The sequence below is a fragment of the Hydra vulgaris genome, chromosome 10 (genome assembly GCF_038396675.1).
Source record: "Hydra vulgaris chromosome 10, alternate assembly HydraT2T_AEP".
Lineage (NCBI taxonomy): Eukaryota > Metazoa > Cnidaria > Hydrozoa > Anthoathecata > Hydridae > Hydra > Hydra vulgaris.
In genome coordinates this window covers 26,296,557-26,318,829 of record NC_088929.1, presented here as the reverse complement: position 1 = coordinate 26,318,829, position 22,273 = coordinate 26,296,557, and the positions used below count along the sequence as shown (strand labels likewise).

Here is a 22,273-nt window from a genome sequence, read left to right as displayed (position 1 = left end):
AAACAACTTGCAGAGTTCTTAGAATTCTCAATTCATTTAGTTGATCAGTGAGTCGGGTTAAAAACTGTTGATTGAATATTGTATTGGTGCCTCATTGTTTTAACAGTAAAAAGTCCATTACAATATTGGGCTTGTGATACTTTGTATGCAAGAAAAAACTGAAGAATTGAATTCAGCAACCTCGAAATATTATAAAAGAGATATTGGAGGCCTCGAAATTATATAAAAGAGATATTGGTTGTGGCTTCAAACATTTGATGTTTGAGGCAGTAGCTATTTTTGGCTGCCATCTTAAAAAATACCCTTTTCTAACCTAAATTGTCATGCTAGCTGCAATTTCTTTCCAAAATTGAGTTCTGCATCAAATTGTGCCTCAGAAAACACTTATTAACTTTTTGAAAAAAGGTTATTATTTTTAAGGTATGATAAAATAAATGATGGCTACCTAAAAAACCCAAAAAATTGTTTGCAAGTATAAAAAGTTGATTTTTGATTAGTCAATATACAAAACCTGCAGTTTAACCTGAAGTGAAAAGAAATATTTTTTTAGTTTCTATATAAAGTAGGCTTCTAAATTTTTAGAAATTTACTGATAAGATACAATTCAGTAAAAAATTATAGACCTCTAAAAATGGCTGCAGCTAAAACTTAGGCAAATGTGCCTTTACTTCAAACCAACCATAACCTAGGATAGATACATCACATGGAAAGAGTGCTTGCCATGGTGTTGGGGGCTTTGTCAAAAGACTTGTAGCTAAGGCTAGTTTACAATCACTTACAGATCCTATCAATTCACCTAAGAAAATGTATGATCGGTGTAGGCAAAATATCAAAAGAATATATTTTCAATACATTTCAAATGAATTGTATTGAAAATTTATTCTTTCGATATTTTGACAATATGTATACTAATGTTAATGTACCTAAAATACAGCATATAGTTCCACTTGCTTCTCTTTTACCAGGATTTAATATACCATGTGTTTATGATGCAAAATGATTTTTAGGCATTATTGTGGAAATATCTAAAGGAAATCAAGATGTTTTTATCAAGTTCATGAAGCAGTCTATTTCCTCAAACACTTTTACTTGGCCACACAAGGAAGATATTTGCTGCGTTCCAATAACACATGTTTTGTGCAAAACTTCATCTTTAAAAGTTTAATCAACTATATCATGTTTTTTGTTGGCTTTTTGCCACTGATTAAAGGTGACATTCAAGATTTCAATGTCAAAGTTATATCAAAAAAAGTCCAGAGTTGTATACAATAAAAAAAACTAGAAGGTTTTCTGAAATTTTGTTTTTAAAATAAAGAGCTTCAAAATACAAACAAATCATATTTCTGCTACAGAAATTCTAAATGACCATATCTCATGAACCACAAAAAATTTTATGCTGAAATTTTCAGGAATTGCCTTTCTCATTGATATCAACAAACCCACTAAGTTTCATCAAAATCTGATGGGGTCCATGTTAAACCTTGGTCCAGTTGGCATGGAATGACCCAAATAAGTGTTGAAAAGAATTTAATTGCTACAGTTATGAAGTGCTCTCATGCTATAGAAAAGTTTTACAGTTACAAAAAAGTTCTTTTTTTAAATGGAAAGAAATATGAACTTGAAAACTCAGTATTGAAAGATGTTGTATACATTGAAGATCTCACCAGACTTGTTTAAAAAATATGCTCTCTGTGTGGATCTGATTAGATCCTATAAAAGCCATTCTTAAAAATTGAAAAAAGAATTGGAATTGATGGAGGATAGGGTTTACTGAAGGTTTGGTAACTTAACCTACTTTGTATTATGCATATAAAAGAAATAAAATTAGAATTATTATTCAACTGTTAATAATTTTCAGGTAACAATTGATATTTTTGATGAAACAAAGTTATAGGAACAAAGTAGAAATGAGAAAGACTCAGTAGTGAACAAGGTGATAATTTTTGCTTTAGCATGTAATGTCAATTACATGCTTATTAAATTAATTAATCTAAATCAGCTTAAGTTTTTAGTGGCTTCTGACCTAAAGCTCGTGAACGTACTTCTTGGCATATCAGTAAGAGATTTTGCCAAGTTTATATTTTATTTATTTATAGTTTTAATTATTTTTTACAAGTATCTATTAAAACATTGAATCTCATAATAAATTTCTCAAAAAATTTCTCAGTTTGCTCATTTTTAAGATAGATAGCTCTTTTAATTTTTTAATTTTCAATCATATTGTGTGTTTCGATTCCTTTACACCATATTTTTTTTAGTCGATTTAATGTTTGTGTATTTTATTTAAGACCATAAATAAAGACATAATGTGTGAAAACTGTTTAAAAATTGTATAATTACACATCAACAATGTTTTTGAAATCCATAAACGAAATGAAGCAGAAACTTTGTGCGGGCTTGTTAATTTAAGTGGAATCATTTGCGTATTGAAAAAAAGTTTGAATGAAAATTTATGTATAAAAGGAGCCAATTTGCTAGCAAAAGAAAAAATTTGCGAAGAATTCTTTTAACTTTATTGGAAAGATTGTTTCATCACCAAGATATTTAAAATTATTTAAGATCATCAAATATACAGGTGCACTTGTAGGAAGCACTCATTATCCATTTTTATATTAAAATGTTATCAAAAATTCCCCGAAAAAGAATCTGACGCCAATAATAAAAGTTTATTATTACACACAATTAGAATATTGTGAGAAAATAGATTTTTTTTTCTGATGAGTGTTGACCAAAACTGATTAAAATTTTATAATATTTAAAACTATAAACATAATGTGATGTGTAAAATTCAACACTAGCAGTTTAATCTAACATTTTTTACAACTCATATCAAAACAACATAATAGTTCCATCAAGAGGTGCTCATCAATCACTAGGTATCAATCACGAGTTGCTCATTAATCACTAGATATCAATAAAGAGGTGCTCATCAATCACTAGGTATCAATTAAGAGGTGCTCTTTAATCACTAGGTATCAATCACGAGTTGCTCAAAGAAGTAGTTTTAATAACGATTTAAAAGCTTTTAATTTGCAACCGTGAAAACAAACAATACATGATTGAAAATTTTTTGTTAAGTATTCCAATAAAAAAGTAATTTTAATGGTAAATTATATAATTTATCTTTTATATGTTGGATAATTTAAAAGTAGTTTTGCAATATTTGCATTGGTTCTTGTACGTAACTTAACTGAGCAAAGTGGGAGAACACTGATTTGCTGATGACAACGACAATGATGGTGCTAATTAATATGACAAATGCAAAGTATACTTAATAGAAGACTTGTATTACAATAAATTAAATTCTATTAGCAAATAGTTTTTAACTCTTATGCTTAAAAATAATTTAAAATGCATTTTATTAGAGACTCAGATTGTAAAATGTTATTTTACTGTCTCAATAAAGTCGTTATTTTTTACCTGATAACAACATGTGAGTACGACACTTTTGTTTAATACTTAAAAAAAAACTTTTTGTCTTCAAACCGTTTGAGATTTAAAACCCAATTACATTATGGAAAAAATTTTTTTTTTTACATAGTAAACACAAAAAATTGTAAAAAATTTATAGATTAAAACAAGACAAAAATGAGCTTTTTGATGAAATCTAAGATAAAATGATGACAAGCATTACTTTGCTTAAAATTGAATCTTTTTTTTATTTTTATTCTGATTCACTGATTCACTCCCAACAAAGCTGCAAGCAACCACTATTAAGTTAGGAGTTACTAGAAAAAAAGAATAGAGTTAGGTTATAGTAGCAAGAAAACGGTTGACAGAAAACTTAAAAAGTTAAATGTTGTATGATTCAGGAAAACATGAAGGTGGGAGAGAATTCCAAAGGGTTAAAGTGCAGGGAAAAAAACTAGACAAATACAAGTTTTTAGAGCATGCAGAGATGGATATAGTAAAGAAATGAGATTATCTAATGATAGCTCAAGATTGCTTGGAATTAAAAACACAATTTTAAAAATAGTTTTAAACTAATGAGATTATTAAAGTTAAAAAAGATTAAAGCTATCTTTTTTTTAAAAAAGTTTTTAGTACAAATAAAAACTGTAACAAATTTTGAACAAAATAATAGAAATAAAAATGGTTTTAATCCTTTAAAAACTTTTTAAACCACAATAAAAGAAATTTTAAAACAATTACCATTTTTAAAAAGAGCAAAATGATAACACCAAATAAAGTACCAACACAAGCATAATGAAGCTCATTGTGGTGAAACATTATGTAGTTAAGCTTGTTGTCGTGAAGTTTGTTATGGTTTCTTTTATTAACTTGTAATACAAATGCAATTAACTTCATAGTATAAACCATTCGTGTTTGGTAAATTATAAAAAAGACATGTGAAAACATGGCAACACAGACTGCAAAAAATATCTAAAAATTAAACTTTTTAATATATAAATATTTTTGATATACTTTGTAAACATTTAGGATAAAGAAAATTATGTAAAATTTAGGTTGCATAAATTTATCAAATACATCATATAAATAAAACATTTATATATTTAAATACACGTGTGTTAATGAATTAAGTTTACAAAGAAATCCACCAAGCAGCTTTAGAAGGTAGACTACCTTCTATTGCCAAAATGTTTTTGCTTGAAGGTCATGATAGGCGTTGATACAATCTTCCTTCTCATGAGGAGGTTGCTATTGTGTTTGTGAGAGATGACGATGCTCCATCTGCATCCAAAGAAATTTTTATATATCCTCAAGGTCAGCCTATGAGAACAGTTTTGTCTATGTCTGCAAATTTAGATCCTATGGTATATCCATATTTTTCCTGAGAGGTGATGCTGGATAGCACAACCCTCACAGTGTAACTTGTGTTAGAAACCATGTTACTTTGTCTCAGTATTATAATTATAGACTTGGCGTTAGACAAACTTTTATTCCTACATTCTTTGGTTAGAAACTTTTTCAGCGATATGTCATTGATGCATATGTCAAAATCGAGGGACAGCGCCTTGCTTTTATTAGAAATAACCAAAACAAACTTAGAAGTGAACAATACGATGCATTGAATGAACATGTAATTAACTATACTAATGATCTTAATGTAAGACCAGGCTAAGTGGTTATATTGCCTTCTTCATAAGTAGGTAGTCCAAGAGCACTAAAAGAAAACTTTGAAGATGCGATGGCAGTCATAAAGAAATATAGTAAACCAGATCTATTCATTACTTTTGCATGCAATCCAAAATGGAGAAAAATAGTACAAAATTTAAACCCATGCTAATCTACTAATGACAGACCTGATTTAGTTTGTCAGGTATTTAAAATGATGCTTAAATATTTCTTAGAGGATATTTTTAAACATGGAGTCTTAGGCAAAGTTATAAGTCATGTGCAAGTTATTGAGTTTCAAAAACGTGGTTTGCCACATCCTCATACTTTATTGCACTTAGTAAATGCTAACAAGCTAGAAACAGCAGAAGATATTGATAATTTGATATCAGCAGAAATTCCAGACCCAACTGTTGATCCTGAACTTCATGAAATTATGTAATCATGCATAATTCATGGACTATGTAGACCTTTAAATCCCAATTCTCCTTGCATGAGAGGTGGGAAATGCACAAAAAAATTTCCTAAGGAATTTAATCCCAACACTGTTGCAGTTTTTAATTGTTATCCACGCTATAGACGTGTTGATAACAAAAGAATTGTCAATATAAAAGGTAATCAAGTTGATAACTGTTGGGTTTTACCTTATAAACCATAGCTAAAAAATATTGAGTGCACATAAATGTTGAAGCCTGCATGACTATAAAGTCAGTTAAGTGTTTATATAAGTACATTTACATTGAGCATGACTGTGCCAATTTGTTGATAAATGAGCAAGTTAACCATAATAAAATAAACACATTTTTAAATTGTCGCTATGTCTCAGCTCCAAAAACATTGTGGTAAATATTTAAGTATTCCTTAAGTGATATGTCACATAACATCATTTGACTTCAGGTTCATCAACCAGATAATCAGATGATATATTTTACAAAAAATGAAGAACAGGCAGCATAAGACCACGCAGCACAGCATGACACTCATCTAACTGCATGGCTTAAATTAAATGCTAAAAATGAACAAACCCTTTATTATATGTATGTTGAAATTCCTTGCGCACTATTAATGGTACAGTTTTTAATACACTCCTTGAAGCATGTTCTCAATTAGGTCTGTTTCAAGATGACGCTGAATAGACAAATACGTTAACTGAGGCTGTTGCCTCAACAAATTAGACAATTGGTTTCCATTGTTTTGACCTTTTGTGAACCTGATGATCCTTTAAATCTTTGGAATGCCTAAAAAAATTTTATGATGGAGGATTACATTCACCATTCAATGCCACCAGTACTTGCTGAGCAGGCAGCACTGTGTCAAATTGAATCTATAATTACTCAGAATAGTAAAACTTTAGCTGATTATAATCTGCCTACTTTGGATAAGTTTTTTTATTTTGCCCCACAAAATGAAGAGGAAGATATTCAGGTTTTTATTAATGTAGCAAATCGAGTTGGACCGTTATTAAATGATAAACAGTGTCAAATTGCTGATGCTATCCTTTCTGCTCTAAGTGAGCAACCATATAATGAAAATAAACAGTCTAGATTGTTTTTTATGGATGGACAATTACTTAACCACTGAAACCAGCAGTAGATATATTATAACTGCAACAGCTGCATGGACAAGAATAGCTGTAACTCTTTTAAAAATAGGAAGTACCTTTCATGGTTTATTCAAACTTCCTGTGCCAATTTTTTAATTAGAGTTATATTGCATTTTTTCAAAAACATGCAATATAACTCCAAATTCTATACACGACCAATTCCTAAGGTAAGTTAGCCTGTATCTACTCGATGAGGCATCCATGATACCTAGACATGCTTTAAATGCCATTGATAAGTTACTTCAAGATGTTTGCAATAACAAGTTTCCTTTGGTGGTAAAGATATTCTTATGGGTGGGGACTTTAGGTAAATACTTCTGGTTGTAAAGAGAGGGCAACCAGCTAATATTGTTGAAGCCTGTATAAAATGCTCTCAATATTGGCAATGTTCAGCGATTTTCATTAACAAAAAATATGAGGATTCAGGCCAAAGAAGAGGAATTCTCTCAATGGCTTTTAAAACTTGGTAGTGGAACATTACCTTTAAAAGCAGATGGTTCCGCGGGTGCATTGAAATTCCTGAGCAGTGCTTGCTTTGGAAAAAAGAATCCATAGTAGACAAGATTTTTGGAGTTGCAGAAGAAGATGATTATGCAAAATGTGCCATTTTGACAAACACTAATGTAAATTCATTTGAAATAAATGAAAAAGTCTTGGATCATTTACCAGGTGATGTTAAAATTTATTTAAGTGCTGATACTATTGAGACAGATAATCTTAATAAAATCAATAATTTTCCTGTTGAGTTTTCAAATAGTCTTACTCCATTGGGAATGCCTGCTCATTGCCTAAAACTGAAAATTGGTGATGTTATAATGTTACTTAGAAATTTAGATCTTAAAGCTGGACTTTGCAATGGGACCCAATTGATGGTACATGCTCTACAAAATAATTACATTGATGGGCAAAGTTCTAACAGGTGTTTCAGTTGGCAAGAAAGTATTTGTTCCTTAGGTACAGTTAACACAATCAGATTCAAATTTACTTTTTACTCTCAAACGTTGTCAATTACCTGTAAAATTAGCATGCTCAAAGACCATAAATAAAAGTCAAGGTCAAACTTTTGATAAAGTTGACATTTATCTCAAAAACCCTTTGCTTCTCACATGGTTAACTCTATATTGCATGTTCAAGAAAAAGATCATTTAATACCTTATTTTTTAAAACTGATGAACATTCATTACAAGGTATGTCATTTAATAAATGCTATGCTAACAATGTTGTATTTACCAATTTACTAAATCTATAAATAATTATTGTTTTACTATTAAATACCTCATTTTTTATAAATAATTTAACTGTAATTTATAGTTTTTGGTAAGTATTTTTATGTGTCACTTGATGCGGTAATGTGTGTTATTTATTATATGTTTATATATGTGTTAAGGTTATATTTTGTAATATATTTTGTAAGTGTGTAACAAATGTGTAAATGACTGTTATATATGGAGTGTTTCTATGTAAATTATGTGTTATAATGTCATGTCTTTATTGTTTGTAAGTGTTGTTCCATGTTGTTTCCATGATTTCAAGGTGGTGTAATTTGGCTTTGCTTATAACAAGAGCATTGTCCTTGCTAGCCAAGCGGTGTACTTTGAATAATATGACTTGTCTTTGTTTATGGCAAGAGTGTTGTCCTTGCTAGCCAAGCAGTGTACTGACATGAAACACATATTAAAGTTTGTTTGTAATCAAAAAATGTGTATTTACAAGTATGTTATGCTGTTAGTAAATAAAATATTTAAAATAAATTCTAAATAACGTAATAACCCTTAATAACTCAAACTAATTTTAAAATTCCAGTTGAGTCTTTGTTTATGGATTATACTCCCAATAACTCAAACATTTTCTAATTAGCTAATTTCTTGGTCCCTTGGTGGTTTAGTTATTGAGTGTTAACTGTAACACTTGGTGCTAATTGTTAGTTTTGTGATGTTATTGTTGTAATGTTTTGTGTTGATAGACAACTTGGCTTACCTTCACGTCAGTGTCTACCATTAAAAATGAATATTGGGTTGTTTCATTACTGAAACTGACTATATTTAATCATTTAATAAAAGCCAAGGATTCAATTTTTATATTAAACCATAAAGGTTTATCTTTTTTTGATTCTTTTTAGTGTTGCTTTTTTTAAAAAAAGAGTTTATAATCCAAACTTGCAACAACAAATCTTGAAGCTTTCACAAAAACACACACAAAAAAAATATCTGTCAGAGTAAGTTTCTTATTTGTTATTTTTGAGTTTTCAAATAAATTAACACAGTACATATACATTAATGTGTAACAAGTGTTTTCAATAATTTTGTTTTATTTTTAGGTCGAATCCCTTCTCTTACTGTTGATTGTTTTCTAAAAAAGGGAAGTTTTGGTAATTTTTATACTATTTACTAAAAGCTATATAATAAAGAAACAATTCAAATTGATTTTATAAAGTACGACTGGTACTTTTTAATGTTAAATATAATATATTTTTGTAATTTTTTAATATTATCTTAAGAAAAATGTTCTTTGTTCCTCACACAAATGTGTATGTTTTTTCTCTTTATAATTATTGTGTTGTATGGATTGCTCATTTTGCTTAGTTTTTTTTATATTTCAGTTATATCTTTACATATGAATGGAAACTGTTTATACTTTTATTACCTTGGTAATTACGGATCTAGTTCCATTCCCATTAAGTATTTTACCAATTTTTGGTACAAATAATAGCTATAGTAGTTTAATAATTTGCTAAAGCCAAAAAAAATGGTGTTGAAAACAGCTTGAAAGAATTTGTTGAGAGTTTATTGAGGAAAAGTTTCTTTAAGAAATGTCAAACAAATAGAGCTAACTTTTTATTTGACATAACTAGGATTCGTGACCCGTTTTCTGTGTCCTACTCTCCTTTTTAAATAGGAAAGGTTAAATTTTTATTATAGGCTCAAGTTTATAAAAGTTAAATTTGTAATATATCTTCGTGTCTGAAAAAACTGGGAGAAATGTCACGTAATTGTCAACTATGTTAAAGATATCAGATTCGGTACAAATAATAGCTATAATAATTTAATAATTCAGAAAACCCGTTAATAATAACAGCTTAATTGAAAGAATATGTAATGAGCAGAAAAGTTTCTATAAGAAATGTCAAACAAACTAGCTTATATGACATAACTAGGATCCGTGACTCGTTTCTGCGTCTTCCTTTGCTTTCTAAAGAAATCTTAATGAGAGGGCTAAAAAATATTATTCAATGAAAAATTTTATTACAGCCTTAAACCTTAAAAAATTTAATCACAGCCTTCAAAAACACTGGAAGAAAAGTTAGGCAAATGTAATCTCTGTTAAAAATACTTTAGTTATGTTAACAATATTAAAGTAAATTAGTATAGTTAATTGTTAACCAAAAGTCAAGCATTTTATATCAATTTATTATCTCCCATAAACAAAAATTTAATGAAGTAAAAAGAGCAAATTAAGTATAGATATAGTTGGTTGTGAAACATAGTTATCATTGTACTGGTTTTGACAGCGCTTTGTAAAGTATAATAATTTTGTGTGATTTTATTTTTGAAAAAGTGTACCAGTATTTTTATTTTATCTCAAGAAAAATATGTTTTCTGTTTCTCAAGTCAAATTTTATAATTTTTCTCTTTGAAATTATTACTTAGTATAAAATTATTCTTTACATAAGAGTTTCTATAGAATAAAATCAAACCGGTAGAGCTAACTTATTTGACATAACTAAGACCCGGTACCTGTTTTTTGAGTCCTCTTTTGCTTTTTAAATAAATTTTAATGATAGGGTTAATAAAAATTAATTTATAAATATTTTTGTTAAAACCTTAAGTTTCTTAAAACACTGGGAGAAATGTTATATAACTGTCATCTATGTTAAAAATTATTGAATTAAATAAGTATATTTTTAAAGTGTAGTAAATTAATCGTTAACCAAAATGTATAAATATATATATATCAAGAAGTATGTCTTGTTAAGGTATAATGTTATTTAAAACATTACTATTTTTAAATTAGAAAAAAAAGTTGAAACATGGATGCAAAAATAATGTAACATTGTTTCAGTTGAAATTTGGCTTAAATTTGCTTCATAAGTATTTATTTTTAAATAAAAGTTCTTACAAAATACGACACAATCTTCTTCACACTGCCCTTTAGTATACTAAATAGTCCAAACAACTTCCTTGGTATACCAATGGAGAAAATTAAATTAAAACTTGCAAGGCACAACAGCAAGCCTTTGGAAATGTATTCGATCTATAGAAATTAAAAAAAAACCTTTGTATAATTGATAGTAAAACTTGTGTTGTTTAACTTGCCATTTATCATTAAAATCTACAACATAAATTGTCAGTATAATTAATTTACTTGTAATAATATTCCATTTGAAATTTGAAATTATCTTATAACATCATTTATTATATTTATTATAATATTACACTATCACAAGCTTATCAAATTATTAAGTGTAGCATTAAAAAACTGTTGCACTAAAATGCATTTGCTTATACTAGATTTTAATCCACAAATAAGTTTCATAAAAAGATTTATTAAAATACATAATTATTTAAAAATATCAATCATAGCATTTGAAGAGAAGGTTAATTATGTTTTTATTCTCATTTTTATTTTAAGCATTTATTTCCAAAGCTAATGCTTTAATACAAACCTTTTCAAAATTCGAATATAATGTCAGATCTAGAAAATCAGATGAATAGTCAGCCATGTCTAACAAGACATTTAGAGCATACACTAACACCCATTTTACTAGGCTAACTCCACATACAAATGAGCCACAAAATGTCAAGCAAAGCTAAAATATGTAATTAGTTTAAGAACTTTTAATTAAATGAAAGAAATAAAATAAAAAAAGTAAGGTAAAAAAATCTTTTGAATCAAAGAAAGGTATTTTAATAAATCAAAAACCATTTTAAAAAAATCACTTACTTTAAAAATATTGAAAGCATCAAAAAAAGCAACAGCTCCTTTTTGAATAAACTTTAAATACAGTTTTACAAAAAACCAAAATGTTAATAAACTCAACAGAATCTAAACAAAAGTTACAAATTATCATTAAACCCTTCTTTAGTACCAAATCCACCCTTTAGTACCAAATTACTTATAAGGTGTTAATTTAGTTTTTTTAGATTTTTTAGTTTTTTTTTGACTAATTATATCATAATTTTTTTAATGCTATTATACTGTTCATTTATCTTTTTTCACAAATACAAAATAATTTTTACACAACAATGTTTTAGATGTTTTCTTTATGAAAATAGGTTGTACCATGGAACCATTTTTTAACAATTATTATATCCTTTACAACTTTACATACAAACTTTTGAAAATAGATAATTAAAAACTGAAGTATATTAACATAATGTAGTATAACGATAAATTTGCTGAAAAAATTTGTATAGGATAAAACAACTATTAAAGGATGATGCTTTTGCAAACCAAAACAAATGTTACAATAAAACTAAAGTTTATGTATGTAATTTCTTACATATGGTGAATCATAGTGAGCAATGCATACTTATAGATGCAAAGGAAATGTCAAGATCACGCAAGTAATTGCAAATGTAAACATATGTAATTACTTGCATGCAAGTAATTGTGAACAAAGCTAATGGAATATTGAGAACCTTTAACATTTTAAGTTTAAACAATAGTATAACAAAACCTTTGCAAAACAAAAAAATGCTGTATTAAAATAATGTTGCTTTAAAATAAATGGTAATTGCTTAATTGGTTAATTTTATTAGTAATATCATTATATACATGCTTTGGCTAATTTCTCTACTTTTTTCAAAATTCATGGCTATAATCTGCTTATCAACACCCTAAAAACCCTTAAAAGAACCCCAACAATTTTAACTGAATTTTTTTTTTACCAAGTAAATTTCTTAGCTTCTTCTTAGCAAATAAATTTCCAATAAAAAAATTTGTGAAGTAAACTGTTGATAAAAAATTTTTCTTGTCCTCTCTTTTACAAAACAAAATTAGTAATAATTAATTTTATAACGTGATTATTATTTATAACTACACGATTAAAATACATGCAATGTGATATGATATGCAATCATTTGATAACACACGCAATCATGTGATAATACATGCAACCATATAATACACACATATTTATAAACATTTTTACCAGTGCAAAAAAATGCATTAATGATGATTCTAACAGTGATTTAAAAGTAAAACTTTCCACATTTAACTTGCATAAAAATTTTTTATTAGGAAGCTTCATGAACTGAATTTCAACCATGCTCAATACAAAACAGTCTGGTAAGTTACTTTGCAAATTAAAATTGATTGATATAAAGGTAGACGAATTAAAGAACCCATTGCTCTGTAAACTGTTTAGCATTGATAATATTTGATGCCTACAACAACAAAAATAAGTCAAGCAAAAATACAGTAAGAATAAAACAAACAATACCTGAAAAAAATGAGAAAAAAGGTGTGCTTGCTGCCATATTAATATTTTCCAGGACAAATTTTTTATTATATCAAATATTTGTTATTTTCTTGTTTTAATTGTTGAGTTTAAGAGTTGAGAGAGGTTGTAACCACAACTAAAAAAGCCTCCTTGACTGTCTGTATTTTAAGTACATAATTTTTTTTTCTGTAAATTTATTAGTTTTAAAATTTAAAATATAAAGTTATAATTTTAAAAATTAAAACTTTAAATTGAAGCAAAAAAAATAAACTGCAAGCTTTATTATAATTATAACAAGATTAAGGCTTTTAAAAACAAAATTAAGTATCTCAACAAATGTTAAGTAACTTATTTTTAAATTTAAAAGCTCAGAGTTGAGATAATGAGAATCTATAATCAGATTTTAACAATCTTATGCAACTCTGACATTAGCAGTTCGACCAGATTAAGTGACATAAACAGTAAGATCAGATTAGGTGACATACGCAGTAAGATCAGATAAGCAGTAGACTAGATTCTGGAAGTTTTAAAATCAAAAGCTCTTGGGAATCAAAATATCTTCTCCAAAAAATTTAAGCCTGTTTATTCTACAAAGATTATGTTAAGATAGATAAAATAATTTTTTTTAATTAATAATGGCAGTAATAAAATAAAAAGTAGTAAGAATGACTCTGTTAAAAGATATATTGGCACTCAAAAAGTTTATTTTGAAACAAGCAAATCATTAAAATACATATATGTTATCAAAAAATTATCAAAAAACCAGGTTCGATTTAACTTTATTTGAATTATTTGTTATCTCCTTATTATTATTGATCCCTATCAAGATCTTGCTAGTTCTTCCAAAGAATTTGCTTGATCTTAAAAAAGAATCTTTTTAGGTATTTTTATATTTTATATAACCAATAAAACAAATATAAGGAGCAGCCAAAATAAATTAACCAACTGCTGAAAAATTGCCTGGTTTTTTAAATGTGTAATTTTTATTAAATTATTAGAGTATCATATAAAATTTAAAAAAGTAGGGAAAAGATATTCTTAACTATATTATTCATTACTATTTATGCCATACACTCAGTTACATGATAAAAATTCTTTGAATAAATATTCTTTAAAGTTTTATAAATACCTTTGACCAGTATATGAAGAATTTTTGTTAGAAAACTTAGCTACTCCAATAAGGGATGCAAGCATCAAACACTTGAATTAAAAATACAAGGGTTTATTAATGTATGCACATAAACTTACATTAGGGTACATCATACTTTCATTTTTCAATTATCAATTTTTAATTGGGAAGATCATTTTTTCGTGATTCTATATGTGAATTATAACTGAAGAAAAAAAATTTTTTTTACCTTTGTGGGATTTTACTTTTTGGGATGATAAAATTGTTGATTTAAGCATAAACAAAGGGGCAAATACTTTTTAAATTATTGAAATCTAGAACTATGTAAAGTTATTTTTATGTATTACCTTATTTTATAAAACATGAACTTTTGAATTTTTTTTGAAAAATAGATAGTTTTACTCAAAGTTCTTTGATTTGGTGGCTATCAGTGGCTTTTATTTGAGGAGTTTTCTAAATAGATCAACACAAATAGATGAACACAAATAACAAATCAAAATATATAAACTGTCTTATGTAGAGCAATGTAATGGAGAAAACATATACTTTTTAAAAAAAACAATTTATTATTTGAAATGTATTTATCTTTAATTATTTTTTTGCTTATATTTTATTATCAAAAGAGAACTGAAATTTTTATCGAAAGACAACTGAAAAAGTTTTTATATTATTCATTCTTGCTCTCACAAAATTGCCTCTCTTTTCAAACCACAAACGGAAACTGCTGCTTCAGTAACCTCTTTTACAGCTCTTTCACAAGATTGCATGTGAAAAGGAAAGTACAGAGCTTCAAAACCAGATATTTATCAAGAACATATGTAGGGATTTGACTTTTACATCCCAATATATATCAGCTCCTTGATAGATAAAGCTTCTGTATTGAGCAAAACATTCTTTTGTAATCTTACAGCTATGTGTCTGAACTGTAAGGTTTTTCTATATCTTTAATTGTCTTAATAGCAAAATGTTTTCCATTCTGCACCTGAGCTTGATAAAAGAGTTAAAATCAGGATTTCAGAGTAGGAAAAATAAGCTCTGTTTTGATTGTATTGTGTGGCAATATTTTGAACTTCATTATTTTGTCTTTTCAGCAATCACAACAGTGTTTGTATGTGACCTGGGCCATCTACAATATTGTGTATCACTTTGACTTCATACCACATGTGGAAATATACTTAAGCTACCCATTCAATAATTAAAATAAACTTTCAAAGAACGTCACGAGTAAACATGTGATCATTTATATAGGCAAAAATGATAGCATCTGCTGTGGTAAGCCATCTGCTGTAGCAAATATCTCCACACTCTGCTTTATAAAAAGTCTGTCTTGCCTGTGGACAAACATTTTAGCAACTTATAACAGAGAACTGTATCTATCAACATTGTTTTAAAAACATTTTGGGAATTTCAATAAAAGGTTTCAGCTGTTCAATAGGTTCTTTCTGGGTTATTAGGGCTTTTTAAGTCATTAACTTTAGATAGAACCTAACCAATAGGGTCAGTAAAACCATCTTTTGAATTTGTTGGGCCATCCAGTTCAATAATTATATGCCTCAATTGTAATTCATTACAACACAGCATAAAAATGGACCGAAATAATTTACTTCTAACTAATTTCTTGAGCCTGTTAAAAAGTTTGTAGAATTCCCTGCTACAACTTTTATAGATTCTCCTTGAAACTATCCAATTGCAAAAAGCAAATGTTGCTTCTTTGGCTGGTTTGCTTGGTGAGTTTGGTGGTTGGCTTTAGCAAGAGTGTAATGAGTATAGTTTCTTCCATCAGGCTCACAAGTCACAGTTATATGTTCTTCCTTAATAATCCTCAGGTGAAACTTATTTGTTAGAGAGATCTGTTTCTAAACTAAAGTTGAGTCTTTCTTTCATTAATAAACAAATCCTTAATAGGTTCTTCATCATTTATTCTTTCTTCAGACATTCTTTCTATTTCCATTATTGCTTCACTTACCCTTCTTACTTTCATAGGACCAACAGCTAAATTAAACTATCAGGTGTCAAGACTTCCTCTTCATTTCCTTTTCCTCTAGTGAAACCTGTCTGGCGGTCTTTTTAATATTATTTAAACTCATCTGGTACTTTGAAATAGATCCTTTTTTTTGCTTTGGACAATAAGTTCAACCTTAAAAATTTTTTCTCTTCAATACAAGTACACTCAATATGTGCTTGATCACCACACAAATAATTTTTCAAACAATGCTTGTTACATAATACTGCTTCACACGTGCAACTTGTGATATCTAATAACTGATCCAGTTTTAATTTAATTTCATCCAAGAAGAAATGTGTATCTTTGTGTTTAAAAATTCAAATTTCTCCATCAAAGTTTTCTTTTTAACAATCACTCAGGGTTTTGAAAGAGCATTCACTTTCATTCAATGTTGAAGAACAAGGTCAGCTAGCAGCCAAGAGAGGTCTCTTACTGATATATTCCCTCTATGAACAAAAATAACTAATACGAAAAAATCATGTATCATTTTTAAAAAAAATCAAGAAGCTGTTTCAATGTTTATTTTATTACATAATAAATTTAAATGTCTTGAGATAACACCTGTTAATGTTTTCAATACTTTGATAAATTTGAATGTCTTGAGATAATACCTGTTAATGTCTTCAATATTTTGATAAATTTGTTTCCATAGATAGTCTTGTGTTTTTTAAAGCAGTCATTGCTAATTTGTTATCTTTATTATTATTTATTTATTATCTTTAAACTTTAATATAATTACAAATAAAAAGTTAAACCCTTTTTACATAGTTTGCAAACCATAAAAAACTCATTAAGCCATAATTACAAACACTTAATAGGCTAAAACTAAATTAAATTTCACCCAAAAGCTATAATTATGACATCATTATTACAAAATATGTTTTTATTTAGTTATTTTGTCTGAACATTAAAAAATGTCATTCAAACAATGAAAGTATAGCAATTATATTATATTTTTATGTTGTATTTTAACACTTTATATTTAGCACATTGTCCGACTAAAAGTAAATAAAATTTTTTTCAAAAAAAACAAAAAAAAAAAACGTTACATAAAATAAGGTAATACATAAAAAGAACTTTATACAGTTTTAGATTTCAATAATTTAAATGTACAAACCCCCTTGTGTTTATACCTAAATCAAAAATTTTATCTTCCCAAACAGTGCAATCTTGCATAGGTAAAAACTAGTTTTTCCCCAACTTTTTCCCCCCAAATTTATTCTGATCCACCAAATTGAAAATCGAAAATTTTAAAAGTATGATGTACCCTAACATAAATGTATGCACATACAAACATAAATATATACATAAATAATGCATTTCCATACCTTATTATCTTGGAGACTTTCAACATTATTTAAAACAGGCAATAAACACTTAAGGGACCAATTCCACAAGTCATTAACAGTAGAGATGTTCCAATTGTTTAAAATATTTCTTAAAAGAAAAAAAAATTGAGAAAGTCAGTGCAAGAAGAATTTTGCTCAACTTTTTTGCAGCTTAATTTAATGTTACTTAATTTAATGTTTGTAAACAGTCAACACATGTTTGTAAACAGTAAAAGTCAACACATGTTTAAAATGATAGAATAGTGAAAGAAGATATTTACTTATAAAAATAATTAATTTTTCTGAAGAAAAAAAATGTACATTATACACTTTTTTTAAAAAAACTTATATGTCAATAATTGCAAATACAAGTATAATATTAATTTTGAAGAAAAATCTTTTTTAAAGAAATATTTGAAAATCCAATTTGGAATCTTTGAAATTCTAAAAAATGATAATCAAAATGATGATCAAATGACAATCAAAACTTAAATCAATATGAAGTGTATTTGGCAAGGAAAATAGTTACAAAGCTTAAACACCTAAAAATCCTCAAGTTTTCAGAAATTATCAACAATTTACACAGGATTGTTGTCACACACTAAACACCTTTATCGCCATGTTAATCACACACTAAACACCTTTATCGCTGAGGGTGTTGGTTAAATCTTTAAGAATAAAAAATATTATAATTTTGAAAAATAAACATTAATTAGGATTTTTTTCTTTTTATTGCACATATATACTTTTATATCATAATTCTCCTAACTCCTACCCCCATATATTTAATTATTACACTATTTTCAGACTTTTCCCCTCGCCTTACGAGCAAACTATCTTTATTGACTACCCTCGAAAACTTGTTTATTATGGTTAATTTAAAAGCCAAACATAAAGTTATCTTTCTAAACGTAAATGCAAGCACTTTTAATTAATGACATCCTTGATATTATCAAAAAATAGTTCATCAAAGGTCAACTAACAAAGCCCCTAATATAATCAATGTCTTCATAATGTTTTTAATACAAAATAATTATTACTTTTAGAATTTCTCTTCTTTTGAAAATGCTGAAAAATGAGTCATGTAAGATTAATTGAGTTTTGATAGAAAAGTGAGCTTGCTTGCTTGCTACCATGTTTGCTTGCTTGAGCAGCAAACATGGTAGAGTTTGTAGAGAAGAAAGAAAGATGCAACTTTACATAACCTGTTAAGACCGTAATATATAGATGTGTCATAAGCAAATAGAGCTGCTTTAAATGTAAGATTATCAGATATAAAATATGAAATCAAGAACTTTGTGGTACCCCATAGTTTCTTGAAATGTTGTCTTTCAAGGACAAATTTAATACTGCAGTTAGAAAAGAATGATTTAAAAACCTTTTTCAAATACATCATTTGAAAAAAGCTTATGGACTAAGCCAGCATACCATGCTTTATTGAATCATTGATATCTCAAAATCAATAGCCCTTGCCTCACCATTTCCATCTAATGCAAAATAAAATCTTTTTATTATAAGTGTTACCAAGTCAACAATAGAAAAAGAAGACCCAAATTCTAGTCAGAAGTTTAGTAGCTAGTTTTGACATATTAGAAGTTTGTTAATCAAAAACTTAAAAACCAAATAATAGTAAGAAGATTGGGTATTAATTAGAGAGTTGTCAGAACAAACAATTCAAAACAATATTTACATAAGGATATAAAAATTATGATTTATTTTTGAATTTTAAAGCTAATTTTTTAAAGTCTAGTTTTTTGAAAACATTTTTGTTTTTAATTTTTTGTGATTAGAAAAATGCACAAAGAATAAAAAGCATATATAAAAACTTGATTGTCTGCAATGATTCAAACAATCCATGAAACCAGGTTACAAGATAAAAACTTGATTGTCTGCAATGATTCAAACCATGAAACCATGTTACAAGATAAAATAAACTTTGAACAAATTTTAAGTTTTAATAAATAACTTTGAACAAAATACACAACTTTGAAAAAACAACTTTAGGTAAATTTTTTTTTTTTTTTTTTAAGATAGTAAAAATTAGTGATCATATATGTAAAACCAAATTTTAAAACCTAAAACCTAAAAAGATATTTAGGAAATATAATCAACTGGTTTTTTTTATTGAATATTTCCTTTCACAATTTTATGTTTTTATATCAGTATTGAAACATAATTTTCTTATCTTAAAAATAAAAAACTTGAGTTTTTTATTTTAATTTATACTATACTTTTTTATTTAGGCAAAAGCGCCCGCAACCCAGTTTTTAATTCTAAAAATGAACTGTTCTAATGATTTGTCACTAAATTCACTAACAACAAATCATATCATATACACTAGATAATTATGCTAGACACTGCTACTATTGTTTATAACAGTAAAAAATTTAAACAAAATACCGAATGTTTTCATTGGTATTATAGGATTGTTTGACATCATTGAAAGTAGCTATAGCAGTAACCACAAATAAAAGAACGATGGATGCAGTAGCCTTCCTGATGTAATCATTGTTATTATTAATTATATAATTATTTAATTATTAATTATGATATAAAATAAAGTTATTTTTAAGATATAGTTTAAGTAAAACCACAAACTTAATAAATAAATAATTTTTTCAAAAATGAACAAAACAAAAACTTAAACCTCAGATAACTTTTCATAACTTTTTCTTTGACTCTTTTGAAAGTTAAAAGCTTCATCTTATTTGATTTATCAGGTGCAGCATATCGTAAAAAACGTGCACGATGCCTTACAGATAGCAACTATAAATAACTCCTATATTATTTTCTTGTAACACAAATACAAAATAAAATGAAATAAATATTAAACTTTAATATAAAACTAATTTAAAAAAGAAAACATCTAAGTATATATTTTTTTAAATTTTAATTTCATCTTAAACATACTAACATCAAAGGGTTGAAAATTTTTTGTGCTTTCTGAATAATAGCTGAAGTTAAATAGTTCTTCATAGTAGTTCTTTAAACTTGATGATGATACAACAAGTGATTTTATCAAACTCTAAAATGTAAATATACACATATATAATATATAAAATACATATAAATACATATAACACACACACAAATATATGTATATACATATATATATACATATGTATATATATATATATATATATATATATATGTATATATATATATACATATGTATATATATATATATATATATATATATATATATATATATATATATATATATATATATATATATATGAATACATATATATATATATATATATATATATATATATATATATATATATATATATATATATATATATATGACTTTTGTCAAAATAATGACACAGTCATCAAACTTGTAATTAAACAAATAGCCGATATTGATGAGTGCTAGACAACTTTGCACCATTGCTATTCTGCACCCCACATTCTGATGAACCAGCAGAAGAAGCCAATAATATTTAAGAAAAGATAATGGCAATGACATTATGGACAGCAAAACAAAAAAATTTGTACATGGTGATAGTGAACATTGATGTCATGATACAAAAACCTTAACACCAATCACTTTTATACCTTGTTAAAAAACTGTGACTTTTTTTGTTTAACACAAAGTACTATTAGTATCTACTGATGCAATTTAAATTTTAAAAAGCTTCACCTTATCAATATAGTGCTTTTTACTGTAGATACCTTTTAAAATTTTTCAAGTACTTTTAAGAATTGATATATCTATTGATATATTGAATTGCTTCAACAAAACATCAGAAATTCTTATGATTAATATGTTAAAAATAATGACATTATTTGAATTTTTATGAATTTGCTGAAACTTAATGTAAACATAAATATCAAAATAACACTTTAGAAAAAGGCAAAACTATTGCTTCGCCAAACTCAATAAGAAATTCCTTTTTAAGTCAAGAATGCAAGGAATTATTTAAGCATATTCTTAAAATTTTGTTTACAGGTGTTACCAATAAAATTAAACTCTAAGTTTCTGTGTCAAATACATGTTTTATGTGCAAAAGTATATACTATGGCTGGTAAGTATATACTAAGTATATATTATGGCTAGTTTTACACTTTTACTCTTTATATTGGTTTATAAAGCCATATAAAGAATAACACTATATGAAGCCATATAAAGAATAACATTTTATGAGGCCATATAAAGAATAACAGCATCATCTGGGACCCTCTTTTTGTTCAAGTTAATTGGAAGATCACCAAGCAAAACCACTAAGTATGGTTGCCTAAACTAGAAAAAACTTAAGGCTAGTTAAAAGTTACTAAATTTGATACTAAGGTACAATTAAACTACCTTGTTTTAGTATGGAGATTTGTTGACCAGTGCAAGAACCAATTTTATAAAAAAACTGCAGTGAGTAACTCATTATATCTATTGAAACTCAAAAAAGACTTACATCTTATATATATATATATATATATATATATATATATATATATATATATATATATATATCTATATATAAGATGTAATTTTTTTTACTAAACATAATAAAAATAATCCTTCAGGATTGAAACTGCACATGCATGTGACAACAAACTGCATGTGCTCTGAAATAAGACTAGAATGTTTTAATTTTAACTGCAAAAAATAAAAGATTAAACATTACTTATGATACATATTCAGGTTAGTTCTAAAAAAAGAAGTCTGTGTATCATAAATAAAATCAAAACA

At 27.0% G+C, this 22,273-nt stretch overlaps 1 protein-coding gene across 1 annotated transcript in view; it reads right to left on the bottom strand.

Moving 5' to 3' along the window:
- LOC101235132 (polycystin-1-related protein) overlaps window positions 1-20,349 on the bottom strand; it is a 31,703-nt gene extending 11,354 nt beyond the window's left edge. The window contains exons 1-8 of the mRNA XM_065807637.1: window positions 20,231-20,349; window positions 19,984-20,079; window positions 17,584-17,692; window positions 12,831-13,065; window positions 11,621-11,722; window positions 11,343-11,486; window positions 10,796-10,930; window positions 4,153-4,383 (exon numbers count right to left, since the gene is read on the bottom strand). Of these exons, the coding sequence (XP_065663709.1) occupies window positions 4,153-4,383; window positions 10,796-10,930; window positions 11,343-11,486; window positions 11,621-11,722; window positions 12,831-13,065; window positions 17,584-17,609 (873 nt within the window). The 5' untranslated portion in view covers window positions 17,610-17,692; window positions 19,984-20,079; window positions 20,231-20,349. The remainder of the gene's footprint in view (window positions 1-4,152; window positions 4,384-10,795; window positions 10,931-11,342; window positions 11,487-11,620; window positions 11,723-12,830; window positions 13,066-17,583; window positions 17,693-19,983; window positions 20,080-20,230) is intronic.
- Between the last annotated feature and the right edge of the window lie 1,924 nt (window positions 20,350-22,273).